At 37.2% G+C, this 24,573-nt stretch overlaps 1 protein-coding gene across 1 annotated transcript in view; it reads left to right on the top strand.

The window, feature by feature from the left end:
* The window catches only part of UBR3 (ubiquitin protein ligase E3 component n-recognin 3 (putative)), a 101,547-nt gene extending 79,775 nt beyond the window's left edge, over positions 1–21,772 (top strand). The window contains exons 32-39 of the mRNA XM_009894565.1: positions 4,690–4,790; positions 11,616–11,740; positions 15,317–15,424; positions 15,927–16,037; positions 16,882–17,058; positions 18,719–18,928; positions 20,504–20,643; positions 21,214–21,772. Coding sequence (XP_009892867.1) covers positions 4,690–4,790; positions 11,616–11,740; positions 15,317–15,424; positions 15,927–16,037; positions 16,882–17,058; positions 18,719–18,928; positions 20,504–20,643; positions 21,214–21,331 — 1,090 coding nt within the window. The 3' untranslated portion in view covers positions 21,332–21,772. The remainder of the gene's footprint in view (positions 1–4,689; positions 4,791–11,615; positions 11,741–15,316; positions 15,425–15,926; positions 16,038–16,881; positions 17,059–18,718; positions 18,929–20,503; positions 20,644–21,213) is intronic.
* Positions 21,773–24,573: the final 2,801 nt, after the last annotated feature.

Genomic DNA, 24,573 nt, shown 5'->3' with positions numbered 1-24,573 from the left:
TGTGAAATGGGAAAAATACAATAGTTTTTATGAGATGGTCCAAGGCAGACAGAGAGTAGGATGATGGGACAATGGGGTTTAGTTAAGGTTTGTGCAAGACGTGGTATATACCTACACGTGCTGCAACAGGACTTATGTGATCTGTTCAATAAACACACAAATCCTGCCTGAAACACCGGTATCTCAGGACACACGTTCTGATACAGAGGTTTTGACAGTAACGCCAACTTCAGGAGTACTTGCTCTTGGCTGTTCCTTCCCCTGTACTGTATCTCACCATCTTCAGCTCTGCTGATGTAACTTGAGCAGGTTGCATCATGAACAAAGTTAAGGAACTAATCCATGTTTTTAAAAAGATTAATTTGCATAAGTTTGGGAGCAGGTGACAAGGGTGTGCTGGAAGCACAGTGGTGAAAGAGAGAAGGGGCGATGCCTAATGTTAGTACTGTCAGCGCGACCCTGTGTTGTGTAATGAGAACTGACCTGCTGTAAAATCTGCTGTGACACAGTGAAGAGCAAATTAGAAATTGTGATTATATCCTAGGGCGTAGCCAGAATAAATAGTAGAATTCTACTTTCTTATCATGAATATCAGAAGCTGTGTATTACTCTCGCCTTTCTGCAGGCTGGGATTTGTGGACTGTATTTCTTATCCTGCAAATACTGAAGAGAATATAAATTTGCCCTGGTTGACGAAGGCTTTATTTAGCTGTATCCGTATCCCTGTGTTTCAGGTTTTCTGTATCTGGCAGTTTGAAGAGGTGTGAGCCTCAAAACTTCCACTGTATTTATTGACTTTATAATCAGTTGGAGTTAGCATCAAACAAAAATTTTAAGTGTCTCTAGCTAAGAGAAGAGGGGAAGGGGACCATGTACGTAAGGAAAGGCCATAAGCAAATACTGCTTGTTTCAAAGTAGAACAGACTTTTCTGTTCCTCTATATCCATTCCCAAAGACGTGATTCCCATATAACCTCTATCAGGAGGAGGATGCAGAATACAGAGGCAGAGTTGCTCAGCTGTCAGCTGATAGACAGCTCTGGTATTGGCACAGTGAGAGGTGCAGCCCAATTACCTCGGACTGGAGGAGAGGTCAGTTCCACAGAGAAAGTTGAGCAATGCATATTTCATTTTTCATTTTGGTACATGTTTATATTGCACTGTGCAGTTTATTTCCACATCGTCTCCCCCCTCTTTTTTTTTAATGGATACAGCATACAGCCATAACTCATTTGAATAATTTTATATTACTTTGGTCCCATCTGAAATTGTACTTGCTTTCATTTTATTCAGTGCTTCTGTGGCACAATTTTTTGTAAAGTCAGATTTATCAAGCTTTCACATATGCATTAGGGATTAACAGGATGCACGATTTCCATAAAACACGTTTCTAAACACATTTTATAAATTCAGTTTCAGTGTCATAATGAAGAAGTTACTTAGGCTCTTAACAAATGACAGAGCAGTTTTTAAGTGCTTCATATGCTGCAGCGCTTGATGTAAACGGAAGCCGCTTATCTAAAACCCTGACATGTAACGTAGCTTTACTTCTCCAATTCTTATGAAATGAATAAATTAGACAAAGAGTTCAGTTGGTCCTGCATGTGAAAATGAGCTCATTTATTTGTGATGCTGCCAGTCAATCACGGTATTCTGTATATATAACAATATTTCCTAAATTTGTCAGAACTGGTATTTGACCTAATTGTTACAGGATTATTAAATGATACTGATGTTGATACTCCCGTCAAAAAGAGGTGTTCAACTAAATGTGACCAGAGGAAGTTAATTTTTTTTTTTCTTAATATTATTCCAAATTAATTTTTGCCCCAGTTTATGTATAAATTAAAAATGAAAGGTGAGAGGTAATTTAAGAGTTGTCCATGGTTTTAAAGCCATTATGTAATGAGGGTTATTTTAAAACTCAGTGTCATAGATCATAAAATAGAACTAGCTGTAGGTAGAAGTAGAATTAGAGAGACTTAGTGAGATTAGCATCTTCATTGCCTGCATGATTTTGAAAATGAGACTTGGTAGTGTGATGCAAATTTTTGGCCCCTTGTCTGCTTTAGATTTCAATATATTGATTTTTAGAGTATCTGGTTTTTGTCTGGGAGGCTCGCATATATAAGTATCTATATTTATGTATGTTGCAGTGTTTTAAAACAATCATTTTATAAAATAATTGATTGTAACAAGGCATTATGGATAAGTGTTTATTCTGTAGCTGTTTGGGTTCATTAATTTAAAAGGACCAGCTAAACTGTTTTCTGAAACTTCATTTCATAAGACCGATCAACCAAGCCATTTGTGCTCATTCTCACAATTGAGAGTGTTGCATAAAATGACTGGAAACTTTAGCCATTTAATAAAATTATTGCTTCAGAGTCTGCCGTACTGAGCTGGGAGAGGGGAAGGAGAGTATTTAAAAAAAAGTATAGTTGGATAACACACTAAATATGACCAAAAGTGTTCTTTTAATCTTCCCTTTATATCACTGCTTCTGCGTGTTAAAATTCATATCACAGGTGATTCCTAGCAATGCCTTTTGTGTAGAGAGAAGTCGGAGCTTTCATGAAATCAGTAACTACGTAGGGGTTTCCTTCCAGAAGCAGCATCATGTTTATGTGCCTCAGAAATGATAAACTGGTTGGATCCCCAAAGCTATTAAAAGGCCCTAAGGATCTTTTGCATGCACCCACATCCCACCTCATGTGGACGACCTTTTCCAGTACACAGTCTGCAAGAGCTCAGTTTGTCTGCTGTGTGTGATAGGTGGCACCAAGGGGAGTTGGTGCCTTCATAAAGAGAGGCGTCAACTAAGCTAATGGAGTAGCCAGTGCCAGCTGAGTGGGGTCAGAGGAAGAATTTGATCCTCTTGGAAGAGAGACAATAATTGGATCCAACAACAGTTCACCAGTCACGCTCTGAAAGGGCAGAGCTGAGACAGAATAGGGCTTAAATATCTTGTCTGTGTGTTTCTTTCCTCAATCTGATTCTGTTTGTACAGAAACTTGGGCGCCTGTTGCAGGGCTTAAAGCCTCATTGGGAAACTACGGTCCGCAATGTGTTGCAGAGCAATTGAAAGGAGGAGAGTGAGGCTGTGCTTTTGGGGGTAGATCTTCATAGGGATATGTGTACATTTTCAGTACAACTAGCACTTCATCAGTTGTGGTTTACCTGCAGGACACTTAAGATTGCTGGAACAAATCATGAAGATAACCTGGAAACTGTAGCAGGCAGATGTATTTTGATTTCCTGACTTTCAAAGGTGGTTTTTCCGGAGGGCCCAGTGAAGTGCCACATGGCGTAGAGGCCTATAACTGCCCTAAGTAAGGGAAGCTCCTACCAGGAGAGGGAGAGTTGTTCTTCCTGCATTTTCTGACCAGTGAGAAGAATGATAGAAGAGGAGAGGAAAAAAGATGAAAAGCCTAAGGAGCGATAGAACAGTGCCCTTCTAGGCCAGCATTTCAATCACGTGGCAGTTGCAAGGAACTCAATAGCGTGTGGTGTTTTCCTTTGCGACGTTTGCATCCATTTGTAAGAAGCTGTTGAGGACTCTGTTTTCCATGGGAGACTCAGGGTCAGTTATTCTAGGGCCTCACAATATAGCTCCTGTGGTAGTACACATAAATATCTCAAACAAGCATCTCCTCCTCAGTTACTCCGTTGATGTTCAACAGCCAGCCAGGTAGCACCACCTCTGTTTGGGAATGGGAATAAGAACCCAAACAGCACTTTCTTCTGTGCGTATTGCAGAAAAGGAAAGGTGACAATGGAGGATGCGTATCGCGTTGTACCAGCTGCTCCTGCTTGAGAGCAGCTTGAGATCTCCTTCACACTCCATATCAATTAAAGAGGGGAAAATGATATTTCAACATTTTGATTTTTCGCAATTTTGGCTCAGCTGTTGAACCTATAGAATATTGTTGGTTGGAATATTGTTGGATACTGCTACACCAAGCTAGAAAAATCCTACCTCCAATCTGCAAACGTTTTCTGCTTTGAAGTGTAAGACTACAAGGTGATGTTATGTCACTCAGTGAATCCAAATAGTTCAAAAGTTTGCAGGATCTCTTTATGTGCTTATTTGCTATTCTTCTAGCCATATGGGGTTTTTTTATAAAGACTGTGTAAGATTGCATAATCCCACCTGTGATGGCTGCTTGAGTCTTCATTTTTGTACATAAAGGAATGCAATACCTTTTCTAAGGTCTTAGTGTTTTCCGATAGAAGCAGTCCCTGTAACATTAAGGTAATTTGAGGATTCGTTGCTGTTACAGAATGGATATATGTATACTTGTGAAATGCCATGCTTTGAAAACCAATTAAATTATTATGTTATTATGCAATATATTCTTATTTTAGAAGTTCTAAAAGTGAAATACTGAATGTTCCTTGAGTCTGTACATAGAAATAATTAGTTCAGGCAGTTTTGGAAAGTATTAAAGTACTTCAACAAGAATCAGGTACCCAAATAGTAACTTCCTCATGGGTTATTACAATCCATTATTAACATTAGGTAACATTATAATCCATTAGGTTTTAAAATCAAGATTAGTGAATTGTCAGGTTTCTGTAAGCTTGATATCAAATGTAATAGTTTTTAAAATAAAATACGAAATAAAATATGAAAATGAAAAATGGGTTTATGGTATCAGAAGTGATTTTCTTTGGGTTTTCTTTCCAGGCTGATAAGTGAAGAGCTGCCAGAAGTTCCTGTGCTTTACAGAGATGTCTCATCCCTTTTGCTTATCCAGATTTTAACCATGCCTCAACCATTGCACAAAGGTATGTTACATAAATACATATATTTAGATGATTATGTATATGAGGCTGCATTCATGGTGATTTCCAGGATGGTAAATCATAGCTTGTCTACTGTGTATTCTAAAATAATGCTTCTGCCTTATCTGCAGAAGGTGGCATTGAACAGAAACTTCTGTTGTGGGGTGACAGGCTTATCTGTGTCCCCTGTCTTCTCACCTTATCAGTCAGCCTATTCACTAAAGACACAAGAGCTGAGCAAAAACTATTAAGTACTTTTACTGAAGGAAAAGTGTCCTTTGTTTGACCTTCATCTCTTTGCTTAGAGGGACAGCTCAATACTTCAAGTTGATCTGAGTGCCTAAGGGTGAAAGATTGTAATTTAATTTGAATTTCAGGGTTTAAATTACAGCAGTCTGACATAATAGGAGGTCAATTATGAAGATGATAATTGCTGTGATGCAGCAACTTCAATAGAGACAGCATATAGTGTACTTTGGAATAAATACTAAATAGATATTTAAAAACTAAATTTTCCATTACTAAAATCAAAACTGTTTTAAAAACTAAATTTCTTTTTCTGTATAAAAGCAACAGCTGAACCTGGTCCGTCTTGCTAAGAGACAGTGCACGCTCCAGAAGATGGGGTAGTTCAGACCCTCTGCTCTCTGGCTTGATTATTTATAGCTATACCTTTATTTTAAAATGAGAACAAAGAAACAAGTATCTCTTTTACTATTTCATGGACAATGAACAGAGCATCAGCTGTGAGGTCTGTGTGGCAGTTATGATACCTACCGAGTTTTGGTAATTTGTGAGTAGGTAAATACAGGGACTGTTCTGCTCTTGTTGCATACACCGAACTTATGAAGTGTAGTAGGAACAGTGTCCATTTAAGAGGGTTTCAGTCCTCACTACTGACTGTCCAAATTCAGCTCAAGTGACACTGTGTGTCTGTTAACATTCTGGATTGTGTTTTTTCTGTTAAATGTACTCGTTTATGGGTTAGGTATGTCCAATAGATTATTAGAATATGAAAATACTAGGAGAATAAAATATTTTTTAACAGGAAGCCTATTGTAATAAAGATACTTTTTTTTTTTTTTACTACAGTTTAGCTTAAGTTAATTTTTGTTGGAAGGAATTAATAAAAGCAGTAAAAAGTTTAACGAAACTAATGCCTCCTGAAATGCAGGGAAGGGAGTGGTGAACCCAAAGTACAAACAGTAGTCTTTGTAGTTTATATTCAAGCATTGAAAAACACCATTTATGAAAGTATACCTTATCCTAGGAAAGACAACCTTCAATTAATAGTAAAGCATCCTGTGGAGAATTCTGTAAAATACCACATATCAGCAGCACGTTTTGTCTTTGCTCTTAGGTTTACTGTATGTTGCAGTTAAAAGGAAAATGGCAAGTGGCAGGAAGAAGATGAATGTAACCACTTCAAATCTACGAAGCATTAAATTGGAAATAAATTGCCATTTATCTTTCTAATTTTTGTTTCATCAAAATGGTTAGGCAGAATAAAAAGAAAGTCTTTCATGATTTCTTTGTCCTGAAGTATAGAATGCCGTTCAGAAAAATTAGTAATAACGAATTTGTTTAGGACTTCTGTAATGAGTGTGTAGGTCACAGAGTTGAATTCGATATTGTTAATTCTTGGTAGAGAGCTGACGCATGAAATGGTAAAATGGTTTGTCAGGGTCACGTGGTGGGTCAGTGGTAAGGGTGAGCAAAATCTACATTTGATGGTGGCGTGACTGTGGGGTGCAGGAGCTGTGGACTTGGCTGGACACCGGCATGCAGACAGAAGGTTGATGCCTGTGTGCACTGACAGATATTTCCAGTATATTCCTTTAACAATACACTGAACTACATTGCAGAAGAGGTGGTGTTGCAGTCTGGTGTAGAATGCCATGATAATGGTGTTAGAACACTAATAATGAAGGAAAAATCTGTAGGGTTTAGAATCCATGAAAGATTGTCTTCCTCTTTTAGCATGGACACTCTCCTGTAATGGTACTGGTTTTGCAGTGTCATTTATTAGGTATGTCGATGTATTCAGAGAAACCATGTTTCCTTACAGGAAGCTGAAACTGTTCATCAAGTATTAAATCTTTGTGTTTGTACTCAAAATCCTTTTTGTTTACACAGTTTGGTTTTTTTTGTTTTAAAAACACCGAGTACTCTGTAAGGAGGACCCATACTTCATCTCCTGCCCTTCACATATAGCACTAGGAGTCGCATTAACTACCCTATTAATTGTTGGATGGGTGTTGGTATCTTTTTCAATCCAACATCGATTAAAGCAATAAAAATATCATTACTGTTCAGCCTCTTCATTCAGAGAGGAAAATTGATCTGAACACATCACAAAGAAGGAACACGACGAATCAAATCTTTTTTTTTTTTTTTAAGGGAGAAACTTTGTGGTGGAGGTCAGAGCATTTACAAGCACTTACCAATTTACAAAGAAGGGAATGAAGAAGATAGTGTGTACCTCCTGTGTATTGTAACCAACAAAATATACACTGTGTTCAAGATACTAAAACCATTTATGAATTTATCTTTTGTTTGTTTGTTTGTTTGGCACTGAAACATGGTCAGAGCTTTTACAGGCTTTGTCTGCTCAGCATTTTGAAATTGTGCAAGACTAAATACATAATAATCCACATTGTCATTTCTGGTTTAATTCTGTGGCAGTTGTTGTGCAGAGGATGGACAGTGTTCATGGTGTTGTGAATTGGGACTCTGTAGAAAATGAGGATTTTGTTTCTAGAACCTCTAGCTCCTTTCTTACAGAGGTAGAAAATGGTGCTGCATATGAGGAAAGGTAGAACAGAAATGGAGACAGTGGCTCGGTGATTAACAAAACTTAAATCTGTCCTTGAAAATGGAATTCAACACCTTCCATTACCCCTTTCTGCAACATAATTTCTATATGTAGAGCAAGTCATTTAATTCAAATTGGATATTCTTCTTTATTACTATCAGTTGTAAAAAAATTTTATTTTCCCAGCACATGACTTGGGACCCCCAGATTTCTAGAAGCGCAGAGTGCTCGTAGCTTCAAGTGATTTCCGTTTCTGCTTTGCTTTGAATGTAAATAGTATGATACTGTTGCAAAGTGTTTAAAAACTGGGCTCTGGGTGAGCAGGGCTGAGTCTGAGGCTAGCAGGAGCATAGAATTGGCGGTCAGCTGGCCAGCAGTGGCCTGGTGCTGTGCTTGATGCCACACATGCAAGGAGGGTTGTGCAGCAGCATGGGTGTTCACCAGCGTGCTGTTACACAGCCTGGCGTTGCTCTAACGTAGGCCACAGTGCTGCTTTTACGAGATCCATGATTTGGGAGTGGTGGATGTGCTCCAGCTTGGTTTTGAGAGTGTGGCCTAACATCTGTGGACTGTGGGAAAGGTTTCCTTCTCTGGTGTGTAACACCTGAATTCAGCCCCTTTTTTTGCAATTCTGATAGGGCACAAATGGTGAAGAATCTGACCTGGATGCTCTGACACATTCTTTTTCTATAAAATTTCAATGACATGTGACAAAAATACAGCAAACAGCACTCACGCAAACACTAGCACTTGTCTTTAACGATTGGATAAGGATCTCGACTAAATATAGAATGAATGTAATCAACTTGAATAGTATCCAGTTTCAATGTGGAAGCTGAAATATTTATCTGTATCCCGGAACTTTCAATATACCTTTCATGGATTATCTGAAGTTCAGTGCTGTCTGCCTTTGTTCTGAAATTATTTTTTCAAATAACTATTCAAGTTTTAGATCAAGAAGAATATTTTCAAAGGTTATTTATATAAAGATGCCCTTCAGAATTCACTAAAAATGGTCCTAGGTCCTTACTTTTGCGTTTGGTTTGCTTTGTGGATTCTTTCTGCAGTCGTTGCCTGCCATTGTATATCATCTAATTTGAAATTAAAAGATGCGTATTGTTAGTAATACACTTACTCATCTGCACATTTCTTGTACTAATGTTAAAATTAGAGTTCTAGAAGTGTTTCCTGTATAAACTTTATTTTTAAGGGGGTTTGTCTAATGCATATAATGTGATGGGATGCTGTGAAGTAATTCGGTTCCCAAAAGTTTTGTTTAAAAAAGTTTTAAAAATAGGAACATAAAATAATTTGTCAATATTATTCAAAAATAAGTACGAAATAAGTACGAAAATTCTGCATTGACCTCTGTTTTGATTATAATGGCCTAGCCATAGTAACAGACTGTCAGAATATCAGATTGGGTTGTTTATGTACAAACACAGAAGTCATAACTGCATTTTAGTGCAGAACGTGTTGCACAGTAGATCATCTGCAACAGCAGGGATTGACGGCATTTACATCGTTTGCTCCACAGCATACAAATATGCTAGCAATTTTTAGAATTACTAAATCAAAAAAAGATGATGTAGCGAAACCACAGCCCCCACCAGGGGGGCAGCAGGAAAACACCACACGGCCCCCACACGTGCATTGCAGAAAGGCAAATAAAATCGCTCTTTGCAGTAGACAAGAATGTAACAGCGCTAACTTTATGGATACCTGCAGCTGTCAAGTATTTTGCATTTTACAAATAAAGGATAACACATAGTAATGAAATTATAATTGATCCTCTGACTGTTGTTTTTAGTATGTGTCCCATGGGATGTTTTTGTGACTATAAAATACTTGTTTTCAGAGCCTTGGCGCTCATTACACAGCGTGCGGCCTCTGAGCTGCTCCTGTGATAGTTTCCTAAAAAAAAAAAAAAAAAGTTTGTGCAAAAGTCAGGACTTCCTAAGGGGGACCCAGACATGGGAGAATATGGGTTTTGTCCAATTCTAGATCCTCCAAAAACGTAATTCGTAGGCATTTATGAGTCACATACATGTAAGTAAATACAAGAACGTTATTTTTAAAAGCATAATATATGCTATATATAATATTTCTGGTGAATTGAACAATTAGGCAGATTGGGGAATGTTGACCAGCGGGCTAGTTTTGCTGCTGTAAGTGCAGTGGTTTTCATTCATGCTTTCACAGTGTAAAATTGGTCTCTATTGCTTGTACCTGCTATCGGTGGAGATAGAGCTCACGACTCAGGATAGAGTTCAGTTCTAGCTACGATTATAGACTGTAGCTCAGGCCGAAGAGACAATTTTTACAATTCTGTGAGTGCTTGTGGTTTAATCTTGTAGATCTCGGTCCCAGAAAATATACTGAAAGCTTGTCTGCTATTATTCCTCAGGGGGAGGATTGCTGAGAAAATGGAGTTTTCAGCAGAGCAAAAACATAGTGCGTGGGGGGATCTGGTGAATTCACCTTGGGGGGAAATTTGGAGAGGAAAAATCATTATAATGCTCCCTGCTGTAGCATGGAGCGGATGAAGTATAGCAGCGTTCCTTGTCATGTTTAACATACGCTCCATAGGAAGATAATACAGAAAAAAGTACACCTTTAATTACATAGTTACAAATACAAATGATCATTGAGGTGCTTAAACTGCACTTATTGTATATACTTAGTGACAGAAAAAAGTTTCCAAATCCATGTCTGCATTGATTTGTAAACATTTGTTACATAAAAAAGCAATTGTTATTTCACAAATTTAATTATGTACTCAAGTCCTGGCTGGTTTTGTTTTAGAACCCAGTGATGGGGTTTGATATTACATACAAGAAAGGGGAAGCAAGGAGTTTCAGCTCCCTTACCTCCTTTTCATTTTCACATACAAAGCTTGTTTAAATCCTTTGGGAAGAAAGAATGAATTTAACCCAATTTTTTGTGAGGTGCTTATGTAAATAAAATTGTTTTGCTTGACTTCAAAGCCTGAGAGGACTTTTTAAACCCCTTGTTTTTGTATACATTGTTTTAGATAATATATTTAGTTATGTTGTGCTTCAGGAATGGTATAAGTGAGGACAGAAACTTCTTTGATCTCCCTAGATTTTAAAAAATAAATTATGTGGGATGAGAAATAGAACCTAAAGGAAAAAGAGAAAAAAGGACTGCTACCATATCTTCATTTCAGAGAATGATCACGTTTGCCTGTTTTCCTGTTCCAATTTTAGGAATTCTTATTTTATTCTGTTGCTAGCTTCCCCAAAAATATTTCAGAGCCTTTCTCCTGCAGCCTATACATAGGAGATAATAGTCCTTTAAATGTTAAAAAAAAAAAAAATGTAAACAAATAAAGGTCTTTCAACAGAAGATAAGTTCTAAAATGGCAGTTTGTCTTTTGTCCTCCTTCTGCATTCAGGTGAGGTCCAGTAAATAAGTACTCATTAAAGAGTGATTTGCAGCAAGTCTTATATGGCTGGATCCATTATCTGGAAGTGAAGGAATTAGAAACAAAAGTATGGTAAATGTTCTTCTTGCAGTGATTTCTTTCAGAACTTAATTTTTCCCATATTTGTACGAATGTAGCTTACCCCAGATGGTTTAGGTATTGCCAGAAGAGACGGTAGGATATGCATTTGCTTATATCTACAGCACAGAATTAGTTGTAGCTATCAGTAATCAGTAGCTTAACTTGATGTTATATTTGGACAAAATAGAATTTTGTAATATCGCCAGGTCCCATGGAGGAAGTCACTGCTGATCAGGATTAAGATGAACATATGGAGCAGGGGAAAATTACTCGCCCTGTACTTGTTCCATTCACTACGGCTGCCAAGTCATTTTTGAAAGCCAGTAAATATATTTATGTAGTTTTGTATGTTTTGGGGCTTTGTACTTTTTGTATAGCACTTGCTTTTCATTTGAGAAGCATCATTTCCATAACTACAGACTCTGTAACCAGTATATTTGCTACAAATAACAAATGTTTAAAAATGACTTTCTTTGTTTTACAGAACACTTCACCTGCATTATAAAAGTGCTGTTCACTTTATTGTATACTCAAGCCTTGGCAGCACTTTCTGTTAAGTGCAGTGCTGAAGATAGGATGGCATGGAAAGAGTCAGAAGCTCTCAAAAAGGTTGGTTATTTATTAAAACACTTATGAATTTTTGCTTATGTTTTTCTGGGAGGACTATAACAGCTACTTCAACTTTGCATGTAATAATTTGCTTCCGCTTCACAAAAATCCAGTATTTTGTTTCTACATGTGCAATTTTTGCAGGTTTTGGTATGTGATGAGACTTAAAATCTTCACAGTGAGTATCAAGTTCCAAAACTGAGCTTCAGATTCGAGGCTGTATCTCTATAGTTTCAGTCTTGAATATGTTGCAGTGGTATCAAGCAAATGCAGCTTTACTTCCTGGGCAATTGAAGCCTTCCTAGTAAACCATGGGTTGGGATGCACTTCTCTTCAGGAAAAGCAGGCAAGCTTGTCGGTGGGGAAAAAACCAAACCTGTCTTTTTCTTATTTGTTCATGCTGTTCGTGGCTACCTATAGAAATTTCTCTCAATATGTGGCCTAGAGTGCTCACGTGATGAAGAGGCAGAGAAGGAAATTTGTAGACTAGGCAGGTAGATTTCACTATCGTTTCCTTGCATTTCGGTAGTATTTACAAGTAAAGTGAAGGTGCATCTTGCCACTTCAGTTCAGCTGATTGAACGCCAGTTCCCACCAAAAGACCCAGTTCCCTTCACTGGCGTTCATTTAATCCCTCAGTTAGTTTTGTACTCCATGGATTGATTCCCCAGAAGGTCAGAAGAGTGCCAGTGCTAGAGGAAGGGAAGGGATGGGAGGGTTGGGGCCAGGAGAGGAAATGGGAGGAGGAATGCCCCATCGTACAACAGCTGGGCCTTAGATTATGTTGGCTGTAAAATGGAATGCATGCTGACAAGCATGACCTGCTTTTCACATATAAGTTGGATTTGTCGTACTGGTCAGCCACAGCTCCAGGGTATTAAGGACAAATTATCTGCTGCCCAAACTGCTGCTATGTGGGATTTTTTTTTTTTTTTCCTGGACTTGCATTAAGCATTTGAGATCACTGGGCAGTACTGCGTTTTGTTAGCTCCCTCTCCACCACCTTTTTTCGGTATATTGTAATTTTTTTAGAATTTCAAGAATGTTTGCTGGAGATTGTTGCTGGTGAGGGTTTTTTCCCGTTTTTCTGTTTACTGAATTTTTCTGTTTTCTGTTTTTCTGTTTTCTGCTTCCCAAGTGATAGATAATTTTGCAGTTTAAAGTTTGTGGCAGAAAGCATATAAATAGATTGAAGTGTTACCAGCTCATATTCTTTCATAGTCCATGTGATAAACACGGACTGTCTTTTTCTTAGTAGCAGAGGTTGGAGTTTATCTGAATGTATATTTGCAATGCTTAATTTTCTGTCTACAGTGAGAGGTTTTATTGTATGAAAATAGACTTAGGGCATGTGGTATGTGGGCTTGCTACCTATTAATACTAAGATGTTTTCTTATAGAAGCATGTGAAAGCATTTGCTTCACATAAAGCACTTTGTACTTGAGGCCTGCAAATTATGATAATGGCTCAGCTAATGGATTTATGAGGTAGCCATCTCTCGTGATTTTAAAGACAGTTCATTTTAGTGGAATTTTCACTAGTCTGCTTCTCTTTGATGGATGATAAGGCCGAATGGGGAATAGTAGCACATGAAACAGTATGTTACTGTGAATGGATGTTACGATTTACTGTAACTCAAATAACACAACAGATTAACTTCTGTCAGTTTGAGAATTTTGACTTTTCTTCTGTGAGAAGCCCATTGAAGGCTGACAGTTTTCCAAGTGGGAAAGCAAAAGAGATAGGAAGTAGATATGAACACTGCTCCCTGCTGCATATGTGCTGTAGTGACAGCGCCTCTCCCTCTGTCTTTAAAACATCCTTCTTCTTCATCTTGTCTGTCTTGTGTAGATCATCTGTGCACAAAGGTCCAACTTCTGACAGCGACTTGGCAGTATGTGCTTGGGGTGATCTCTGCATCATCCTCAGGCCTTCAGGGACTCCTACACTTACTTCCTTCTTGGCTTCCATCCCACCCCAGTGATAATCCACCCCAAGTGCAGAGGCTTTGCAAAAGTCCCACGTGCAAGTTTGCCCTTCCCCAGATGTCTTTTCAGTTTCCAGCTCCTTCTCCTGTATAACATTGCTGCCTGAACCCTGTGTGTGTGCAAGAGACCCCTGAGCACTGAGGACCAGCCAGTGGTAACTGCACAGCTCCCTGTTCCTCTCTCCCAGCCCTTTGGCAGCCCTTCTCCTCTTGAAGCTAGCCGTAGTCCTCAGCCGACTTCTTTCTCTTTGCATGTCATGAGGGAAGCTGGTTTTTAGTTTAGGAATCCAAGTTCTTCCTTTAAAGTTTCTTGAGGTCTGAATGGTTTAAAATAAATGGCTTTTTCTTATGTGCTGATAATATTGACATTTTGATCCCAGGATGACTACGCAGGTCACACCTTACTTAACTTTTGTCCTTGGAATGCCAAGTGAATCTATTTCCATTTGGTATTCCAGACATTAAACATGAGCTGAAGTCTTTCCTTTATATTCATGCCAAATGATCAAACAACATTAAGAGTTGAATTTCTCGACAGGGCTGAGGTAGATATTCTACTTTTGATTCCCAACTTCACTCTCATTATCTTTACAAGGTGCCTTATGGTGTCATAAGCAGCACACTGTAAATGCCTGTGGAGTAAACTTCCAGGAATAATGTAGATGAAAGGTTTGTCCTAACTGCTGATTTAAATATGTGTTCCCTTCTGGTTCTTAGACTATGAGCATAAACAGCAAGTCTGCCTTCCTGATGCTGAAAGGTGAACATCCCACCTAAAATTAACAATTATAATTGATGTCCAAAGGCACTAAAGAAACCGACTGATGAATTATATGTCATTATGTACTGAAGTCTTTATATATTTAATTTTACCTAGTTGCTTTGGAATTTTTTTAAAGAATCCCAGTAACATTCCATTTCCTCATTGTTATGTTGATGATATACTAACAGAGCTCAAAATTCACATCCGGTCATATTTTCCTGGGTAGAATTTATTATGACTTAGAAGAAAAATATTTATGGGAATGCTGCTTTCTGGTTTTAATGGCTTTCTATAATCATTGCCTTTAAATGTAAATGCTATGGCACAAAGCGAAGTGACTATTCTTTCCACTAAATATTTTTTCCCCATCTGTATTAGATATTGTTCATTCCAAACACAGCTTTCCATTTTCTGATAGACACATTTCAAATTAAAATACAAGCAAGTGTTTTATAACTCATTCTGGTTGATACGTTTTAGAAAATTACTAATTTTTTTAAAAAATCAGTTGTGTTAGAATTCAAATTCTGTCAAAACCTGATGTATCCATAAAGTGGTTCTTCCTAATTTTCAAGTAAGCATTTTTATACGCACAGAAAAAACATGGGAAATGCAACACTATAAAAGTATTTTCATATAAAACTCAGTTTAGAACATATGTAATTGAAATAGCAATTTACATTTCACTCTGTGAGCTAAATGCATTCCCTTTCTGTAGAATTATGTTGATCAAAAGAAAATGTACTTCACTGCTGTTACTTTCACAGAAACTTTTTCTCCTTTTTGTGACCAGTGCATTTTGGATTTCTTTCGTTCTTATTTGCAGAATACATCCAGCGGAGACAAATCTTGGGAAGTATTGCTGGGTCATGTGATTACTGAGCTATCGAAGGGGAAGATATATGAAGAAGGAGAGACCGAAGAATTAACAGTGGTATTGGCAAATCTCTTGAGAATTTATCCAGCATGTCCCCTTTCTGTCTCTTATTTGAGTTTTTCAGCCTCGTTGTTATAATGATTTTTCTCTGATCTTGCTAAAGACTGCAGTACAACTTTATTTTCTAGATCAAAGCACGTCCCTTTGGGACAGTTTGCCTGTGCAAATCTTTCTTTTACTAATATCATATATGGCCAGTGCTGTGTTGAGAAAGTTATTAACAAATGCTTTTTATAATTCTGGGGTTTAATTGTATGCATGAAAGCCCTTTCAGAAATCTGGAAAACTGAATGTTTAAGTAGAAAAAACATTTGTCAAGGGGGAAAGAAAACATAGAGAGTTCTTTCGGATTATTAGTGAAATGCTGGCCTTTGGAATGTGTGTTTGATGCAGTGGTTTATAGAGTATGCTTAAAAACCATTTGGTTCATATTGGAGTTTCTTACATAGGAGAGAACTTATCTGGGGCAGAATTCAGTAACTGCTTCCTTCCCCCGTAGGTAAATCCTGATTCTGTAGAGTGCTATCTGCAGCAGTTCTGCCTGCCTTTCCTCAGGATCACAAGCCTTCTTCAACACCATCTTTTTGGAGGGGATTTACCTAGTTGCCAGGTACAGATTGAGAAGGGCCCACTCAAATGTTTCCATTTAAAAGCTAGAGATGAAAAATTAGACTTGTAAGGTGTTTTTTCATGGTATGTGTTTTCTATCCTAAGATATTTTTTTTCTAAATCATATTTTATAGCATTGCTCTGCAGCATTGTTTGTCTTCTATAAATTTGTTTTCAAGGCAGTTTCCCTGAAAAATGGTACTATATTCTTAAAATTCAGCAAATACATGCTTATTTTATCATGTCGGAGATGCCTGTCTGGTGAAATACCAACATACTTCTAAAATTTGTCAGGCATTTGCAGAGATGGCATAAATTCCACACAGTCTGGAATTCAGTCTTGATTTTGCTTAATGCCTGTTAATCCTTGGACTTCATTCTCAGAGATGTTGCATCAGCAGACAATTATGTTTAAGTTCCATGACTGATTTAAGTGGAGTTTGCTGTAGGTCAGCTCCCTCATTTCCTTGCCTCAAAACCATCCCATCTCTGAACAACTACAAGCCACGTCGGGGTGCTAAATAGGAAGAAAATTATTGAGGAGTTTGGGGTTTTCTGGTTTTGTTTGGGTTTTGTGGTTTTTCTTGGGTTTGGGGGTTTTTGATTGGGTTTTTGTGTTGGTATTTTTTTTTTTTTTTTTCCTGGCCAGTTTTCTTGTATTTTGAGAATCCAGTTTGAGGTAATCTGGAAAAAATGGAAGCTTTACTGTGTCTCTGATTGTGACTATTAGCATCATTGTACTAGAGCGTCTTTTTTTTTATTGGAATAGATACATTTTTAGTAAACTACTTAAAAACTCAGAGTGTAGGTATTAATCTAAACCTCTCTGGTTTCATACCTAAAAGGAAGATGAAGAATTCACAGTTCTTGCAAGCTGTCTGGGTCTATTACCATCTTTTCAGCCGGCTCATCAGTTCACCAGTGCCTCTTGTCTTGATTGGCCAGTGCCAGCATTTGACATGATATCACAGTGGTGCTCAGAATTGGCTTCATTTGCAGATAGACATCCAGATCAAGTAAAGGTATGTAGCAGAATTACTTCTTCCAAAATAGTGCTGATGTGGAAGCAGCTGTTTATTGCTTGATTCACCATGCATGTACACTGTTCTTTTGCATAAGGATCTGAGAACCTCACTTGTAAAAGAGAGAGAAATTGTAATCACAAATATTAGTTAGTGGATGTGGGTTGGATTGGTTAACAGGAATAAGAAAACCTGTCTGTTTGGGGTTTTTTTTTTTTTAATATATGATTGCTGGAAAAAGAAAATAGGAACACTATCCTTAGATGATACAAAGTGTACCCATATCTTCTGCACCTGAAGCCTCTCAAGGGCATGTAACAGAAACATTGTCTTTTAAGAAAATACTTATCAGAAGTTTTTCTTGCCCATTAGACATTATTGATATTTTTGAGTATCTTCTGTTGCAATACTGAAAAAGATCAAAAGGATAAAAGCTGTTTAGTGGTTGACTGATAAAAGATGGTACGTCTTCTCTGAAGGTTAAAGAAACAATACCAAGACTTGAACCGGTGCAATTGGAATATCAGTTGTGAAAGGGAAATGTTTGAACGTTATTGAATTGTTTTTATGAAGCAGCTGCATCTCAACAATTCCAGTCCCCCTCTCCTAAGTTTATGGTGTCAAAAAGGCAAGCCAGATGCATTCTTCACTCTGCAACACGATCTGCACCTGCCTTTGCGTGTTTGCAGGCCTGAATTAGGCTATTGTGAGTGAAAACTTGAGTACTCAAATTAATCTCAAAATACAGTTGCTGCCAATTTGATAGGCATTTGAGAGAGATTGCAGTGAAACTGATAGTGTTCTTTCCGTGACTGAAAAGGAACTGGGTACAAATGCAACTTTCCCTTTTTAGTTAGGTTTTGAGATCATGCATTCTTCAAAAAATTTTACACTTTGCAAGAAAGATCTCATCTCACCCTTATGCCCATCAATTATAAAGCCAGTAAAAATGAGGTTGAAGGAAAATGCATTGCCATCTAAACAAACAAAAAAAAACAACACACAAACAAAGAAATAAAACACCATAAAATTGGAGAGTGTTTTTAAGAGCAAAAGAGAAGATTCGGGTTTGAAACCAGTGTTTAGGTAATATCTGCCTTAGCATAATTTTTGAGTGCTGCTAAGTTCCTAACGGCCTCAAAATTTATGTGTGCAACACAGTTTTGGAAATCAGGCAGATCGCTTCAAATATCACTTACAGAGCCGAACTTCAGTTCTCGTTTTGAAAGTTTTAGTCTAAATTCTAGGTAGGAGACAGCATTCAGTGCCAGGGTTTGGTAGCAGCGTGTTGATGTTGCCAAAATAACTTAGTGTAGTGAGTGGGAGTCTTCCCTTCAGATTCGTCTTAATCCTCTAGTTTCAGCTATGCAGATTTCTGTGCTGAAAAAGCGTCACATTTAGAAAACATCCTTGGGAAAAGGCTAGCACCCATTTTGCACCCATTACAAAAGATGAAATGTGACCATACTTGGGGAGGGTGTTCAGCCAGAGGCAGGTGACTATTGCAAGGTGACTTCTGACTTCTAAATTTGTGAAATGCAGAAGTAGTGAGAGATTTTTAAACTGCATGCTTCCTTTCTGTGGTAGTCTCTTCTGTTAAAAAGTATAACTGCATAAACGAATGTGCAGAACTGATATATTGTTCTTATCTTATTTGTAGGCTTTGCTTATCCAGGAACCTAAGTGGGACTTGCCACGCCTCCTTCAGTTGCCCGAGAATTATAATACCATTTTTCAGTATTATCACAGAAAGACTTGTACTGTTTGTACCAAGGTTCCTAAAGATCCTGCTGTTTGTCTCGTTTGTGGTACTTTCGTATGCTTGAAAGGACTATGCTGCAAACAACAGAGTTACTGTGAATGTGTACTGGTAAGAGAGAGTTAATTCAAATTCTGTAATTGATTCTCACGCTCATGCATAGTTTTTAACTCCATTTCTCAGTTTTGGTGGTTTTCTTTCCAAAACGTGTTTATCGAATCATAGAATAGTTTGGGTTGGAAGGGACCTTTAAAGGTCATCTAGTCCAACCCTCAATAATAATAATGTTTAGTGCTTGTTTCTGATAGATGGACCTAGACTGGAATCTAGAGAGCAATTTTATTCACCTTTTTAAGCCCATAACCTGTTTCACCTGTTTGAAAACCTCTTACAAAGCCATTGTGTCTAATGTTGACACGTGGTTTTTGTTCATAAGCAATTGAAATTTGTCTGCATTCTGATTGTTCATATATTATTTTAATATTCCTCTGTTTTGTTTCCTTGCTTGCTGTGTACATAACAATATCAATGTATGAGGTTGGGTTTTTTTCCTTTTATAGAGTACTTTCTGATATACCTGACCATCTACTAGTGATATACAGACTATAGCTAGATAAGCATCATTTTAAGGCCTTCAACTTTAATTCGGCAGCAAAGTTTTCTAGTCAGCATATATGTAAGTTCTTTCAGGAACCCGAGTTGGACAGCATCTGGTATTGTTTTCCTGTCTATGATTTTGCTTTGACAGCTGTTCTGTTTCTACAGTTAGTAGAAGGCTGGAACTACGTGGGCTTTACAAAACCACGAGGAGAATTTGTTGGGAAGATATTTACAAATAGGGCATAAAATCAAACCCAAAGAAAATTCAGGGGGGATCTTGGACTTTTTTGAAACTGTTTGAACTCACCTTTCTCTCTCATACTGCTAATATGGTGGGAGGAGGAGAGGTGGGCAAAATTCAAAATAGAATTAACAGTTATATTTAAGGTGTCAAGCTTCATGAAAACAGAAAGTTCTAAAAAAAAATTAAAAATCTAAATAATTAATTACATTTTATTATAGTTGATGGGATTATAGTCTCTAATTGTAATAAAACTATATAGGAAGAGCACATTTTTTAATTGATAAAACGAATTGATTAATACAGACTGTGCCATTCATAGACATGAATGACATATTGAAGCAAGTAAGAATTATTAAGAAAAACTACTTTTTACTACATTTGTAGAGTCAGACTAGATCTGTGAGCATGGATGGAGAAAGCAAATGTTTAGCAAGAGAGACTATTGTAAAAGAGGTAATACTAATTTTCTCTGAATGCTTTCTCTTGCCATTCATGAAAAATATTTGGTCGTGCTATACAGTTTGCTGTACAACAACAAATTCAAAATATGGTAAAGAATATTTTTGCTCATTTTTGTTAGGTAATTCTGGTTTTACATGATAACAAATATCCTCCCTTTTTGAGTAGGGAACCATTTTTGTATGCAAGTGTTGTTATGGCAGCACAAGGCATGGAGTTCTGGTTTGCTTGGAGAATTTTGGGGCAGGCTATCCTTTCTCAAACTGTGCGTGTGTTATTTCAAGCAAAATGAATTACTATTTTTTAAATCTTTTTTGTTATAAAGTTGACAGACACTAACAGAATCTTTGCACTTTTCCCTTTCTACATCCATAATATTACAGCATTCTCAAAACTGTGGAGCTGGGACAGGAATATTTCTTTTGATTAATGCATCTGTTATCATCATCATACGAGGCCATCGTTTCTGCCTTTGGGGTTCTGTTTATCTAGATGCACATGGTGAAGAAGACAGAGATCTGAGGTAATGTTTTCATTACAAGTGTGTTTCATTATTGCTCCACTGTGTAGATGGACTTCGTTACACGATACATGCAATAACAGATAATAATAGATCTCTGCCTTCCTTGAGTGGAAAATCCCCATTTACTGCAAGCTGGACCGGCCCAAAGGTGGTGTAATCATGATCATTGAGTTATACACACCAGTCACCCAACAGACACGTTCCTTTGCCCTTCCCGATGGTGGTCAATTCTCAGCGTTGCTTTAGGAAACACTTCTCTCCCAAAGTTGTTGTTTGGCTTTCAATGAAATGACGCAGCTGGATTCCAGTGTAGAGAAGGCGCGTAGCTTCCAAGCTACACACGCCTGAGAGAAGAAGAGATGCTTTCTGGATTTTGCTATCCAAGAGGGAGGAAGGAAATTCCCAGCAGTTACTTTATTAAAAGCAAAACCAAAAGGCCATCACCAGTAAAAATGCACGATTCCTCTGGGAAAGCAGTTGCACAGGTTTTGTGTGTTGATTATATAATGAAGTATTTTTCCATTTATTTGGCGTATTAACCATTTGTTTTTCTTTTTTTTTTTCCTACAGGCGTGGTAAACCTCTCTACATATGCAAGGAAAGGTACAAAGTGCTTGAGCAGCAGTGGGTGTCTCATACTTTCGATCACATCAATAAAAGATGGGGGCCACATTATAATGGCTTGTAAATCAGCATCAGCATCTACACACCGTATCATTGCTGTTACCCTGAATGAATGCATCTTGACCGACAATAGCTTTAATCGTATGGGAGTTCAGCTCTTTGGCTCGGGGTGGAGTGGGGTATGGGCGTAAAAGGGAAATGGGACTTTGTCAATATGTGAAATTTTTGCAAAATTATCTGCTGTTGCTACTAAATAATGATACAATAATTTGCAATTAAATCCTCAAAATGGTGTGAGCAATCTGATTGCACTCAGTAGTCCATTTTTCTTTTGTTTTTTAAAGCCCAATTATTGTGAAGAAGCACAAATTTTACTTCCAGTTCTTTAGAGGCTCCAGGGATAGCTGTCAGGTTTTTATTTTTCTCTGTGTGAAGTTGAGTTTTTAGCAATTTTTGCTGAAACAGTGTATATGTCTACTACATCTACTAAATATGTTGGATAAAATTTCTTTGCCTTTTTTTGTGTTGGTTTGAGGTTTTCGCTTGATATATGCATTTGTAATCAGACAGTATTTGTAAAACGATTGTGAGACTGCATGGTAACAATTGGTCTGAAAGTTGAATTTTAAAGAGTATTTGATTTATCATACGAGGTCTATTGAAATATTTCAGGCATTACTGAAAACTTATGCATTCTCAGGAATTTCATTTTTTTTCTCCATAAATAAGTGAAATAGCTGTAAATTAGGTATCTTACTACTCTTAATGTAATCCAGAACACATACTCTTTTTTTTTTCTTTTTTCAGAAAGGAGATTATTTTTTTTCCATATCAATTGAATAAACTGTTAGTAAAAACACATACAGAAATTGCTGTATATAGAGGATTCGTATGGCTCCCAACATAGCAGATCCCAGTTACAGGTATAACAACCGTAAGCCTGCCTGTCATTTCAAACCAGATGTATGTTTCAGAATGATTGGATTGGAAATGTGCGGGCTATTCTGCAAACAAAACATAATTTTGTATCTTTCCTGTCATTTCAAGAGGTTCCTCTATATTGTGTTTGTTTAGAGTAATCACTGTTCTTTCTGCTTGGTTTCCTAAAAAGGGAAAAATAATATCCACAGAGATAACCTACATGAACAACCAATGCATGTGCAGCCTCATTGGATGAATGCCAAAAGAGTTTATGCTTAGAGCGCTCAAAAATTCACGAGAACAGTCATGACTGGGCTAAACCCCACAGTGTAAGTAGGTAGGAAAGATTATGGTTAAAATACTGGTATGTAATATATCGCTACTAATGTTTTTCACAAGTGTTGAACATTTGTTGGCTGTTTCATACAGTACTACCAAGCAGTTCCTGGTAGTTTTGACTTTCATAGCTTGCGTGTAAAATAAAATTTCTATGTGTAAAATAAAAACATCTTACCATAAAACCACGTATACAAGGAAAACAGTTCCCCAGTGGAAGTCATTATCTAGTGAAAAGTGTATAGGGGAAATAAAATGACTGTATAGCAATCAAGGACAGAAGGAAGAGTAAATACAATGAATTTTTCTGGATACCTGCAATTCAACCCCCCCCCCAATAAAGGATGCCGGTTTTTATACATACATATAAATATATATATATTTCAAAAGTATTACAGTACTTCCTGTAAGATTAGAATTACTCTGTTTCACCAACTAAATGGCTATGTCTTTTCCAAAATATTACTTTTTTGATACTGTATTATAAGTTCTGCCTGTAATATTTTTGCATTGCTCATTATGAATATCAGGCCATTTTGTAAGTGTGGTTAAAGAGCAAAAAGATTCTTTACATCTCCAGCGTAACATTATTACAGGGCTCATGAACTTGAGTAATCTGTAGTTTGAAGCTCCAATGCTACATTTACAAGAGACAATGTATCCAGAATTTGATTACTGTGTTTTATTTAAAATGGAATGTTCTCTGGTTGTGCATATGGATGTGAAGTAAAACTATTAGCCTTAACTTTAACATTTGGGTATTTCATAGTGTTTATTTTAGTACTGGCGAATTAGTCACCAGTCCTTTTAAAAACAAACAAAAAAAATCACTTGGTTGAAAAATTGTACTTGAATATCCTTGCATGCTGCTAAACAAGAATTTTGATTTCCCCCATAACTTTTTTAATCCTACTTTATTAAGCTAACCTTGAAAAATAACAGGTCCAAACTAGAGTGGTGTGTGTGTGTATTACTCAAACGTTCTGGTGTGCTCTCCTGTATGAATGATCATTTAAGTACAGTACATTACTGTAGAATCTAAATCAATCTTTATAACACATCAGAAGAGTATAAAACTAGGAATACAGTAATCGACATTGTAAGATATGTTAATAAAAGTCTACTGTCAATCTGTGTGTTCGTGATATTTTTTTCTCTCTACCCCAGTCCCCCAAAGTGTAATTATAATTGAATCCCACCCAATAGCCAGGCAGTTATTTAAATGTGAAAAGCTTATGCATGCAAAGTACTTTGCATAGAGACTAAATCTGGTGTGGTTTTTTTTCTTTTTGTTACTTACAGTCGTGTATTTTGTATTAGTAATTTGGATTATTTTATTTTACTCACAACTATACCACTTCAAGTTGTGCTTAATTTTATGCCAGCTGTTACAGCATTGCTGCTGCAGACTGCTAAAATTAAAATGCTGAGTTGAAAAACTGTACTTCTGGGAAAACTGTGCTTGATCTTCTCTTCTGTCAAATCTGTTTCGGGAATAACTATTACTTCAACTTGATGAATGTATATATTTATGTATTAAATTTTTCCTCTTCTTTTGACCTTTGAGAAATTTGGTGAAACAGTCTTGTTTTGACCTTGACCTTTGGATAAGAGCATCTTTCTTTTTTTTTTTTTTTCAGTGGTGGCCTGAAATTTTCAATGGATATTTTCCTCGCCTGCAATAGGCATCTTGCATAACTCTCAGCATTTCACAATCACATTTTTCCTCTAAAAAGAGGGTCTTTTGCTACAGTATCCAACAAATGTTATTCTTTACATCAGAATCCCATGAGATCAGTTTGTGCTGTGTGTCTAGCTGTCAGAGAAGACTGAGTTGTGTGCTGATCTTGATACGATTTAGATCTAATTTTCATCTTGCCCAGATTCTGCAGTCCTGCTTTTCACTTTCTTTCCTCAGAGGTGGGGGTGGTGATGAGTGGAGCCTGTCTGAGCATTAGCCTCAATAAAAATTAAATGCTCTTTGCAAAGTAACAAAACCACAGGAATGAGTTGACCCAGTGTGTGGAGGTTCACAGCTCCCAGTTACCA

Source organism: Charadrius vociferus, unplaced genomic scaffold (genome assembly GCF_000708025.1).
Source record: "Charadrius vociferus isolate BGI_N301 unplaced genomic scaffold, ASM70802v2 scaffold161, whole genome shotgun sequence".
Lineage (NCBI taxonomy): Eukaryota > Metazoa > Chordata > Aves > Charadriiformes > Charadriidae > Charadrius > Charadrius vociferus.
The sequence above is the reverse complement of the archived record's forward strand: the minus strand, read 5'-3'. Positions and strand labels throughout refer to the sequence as shown.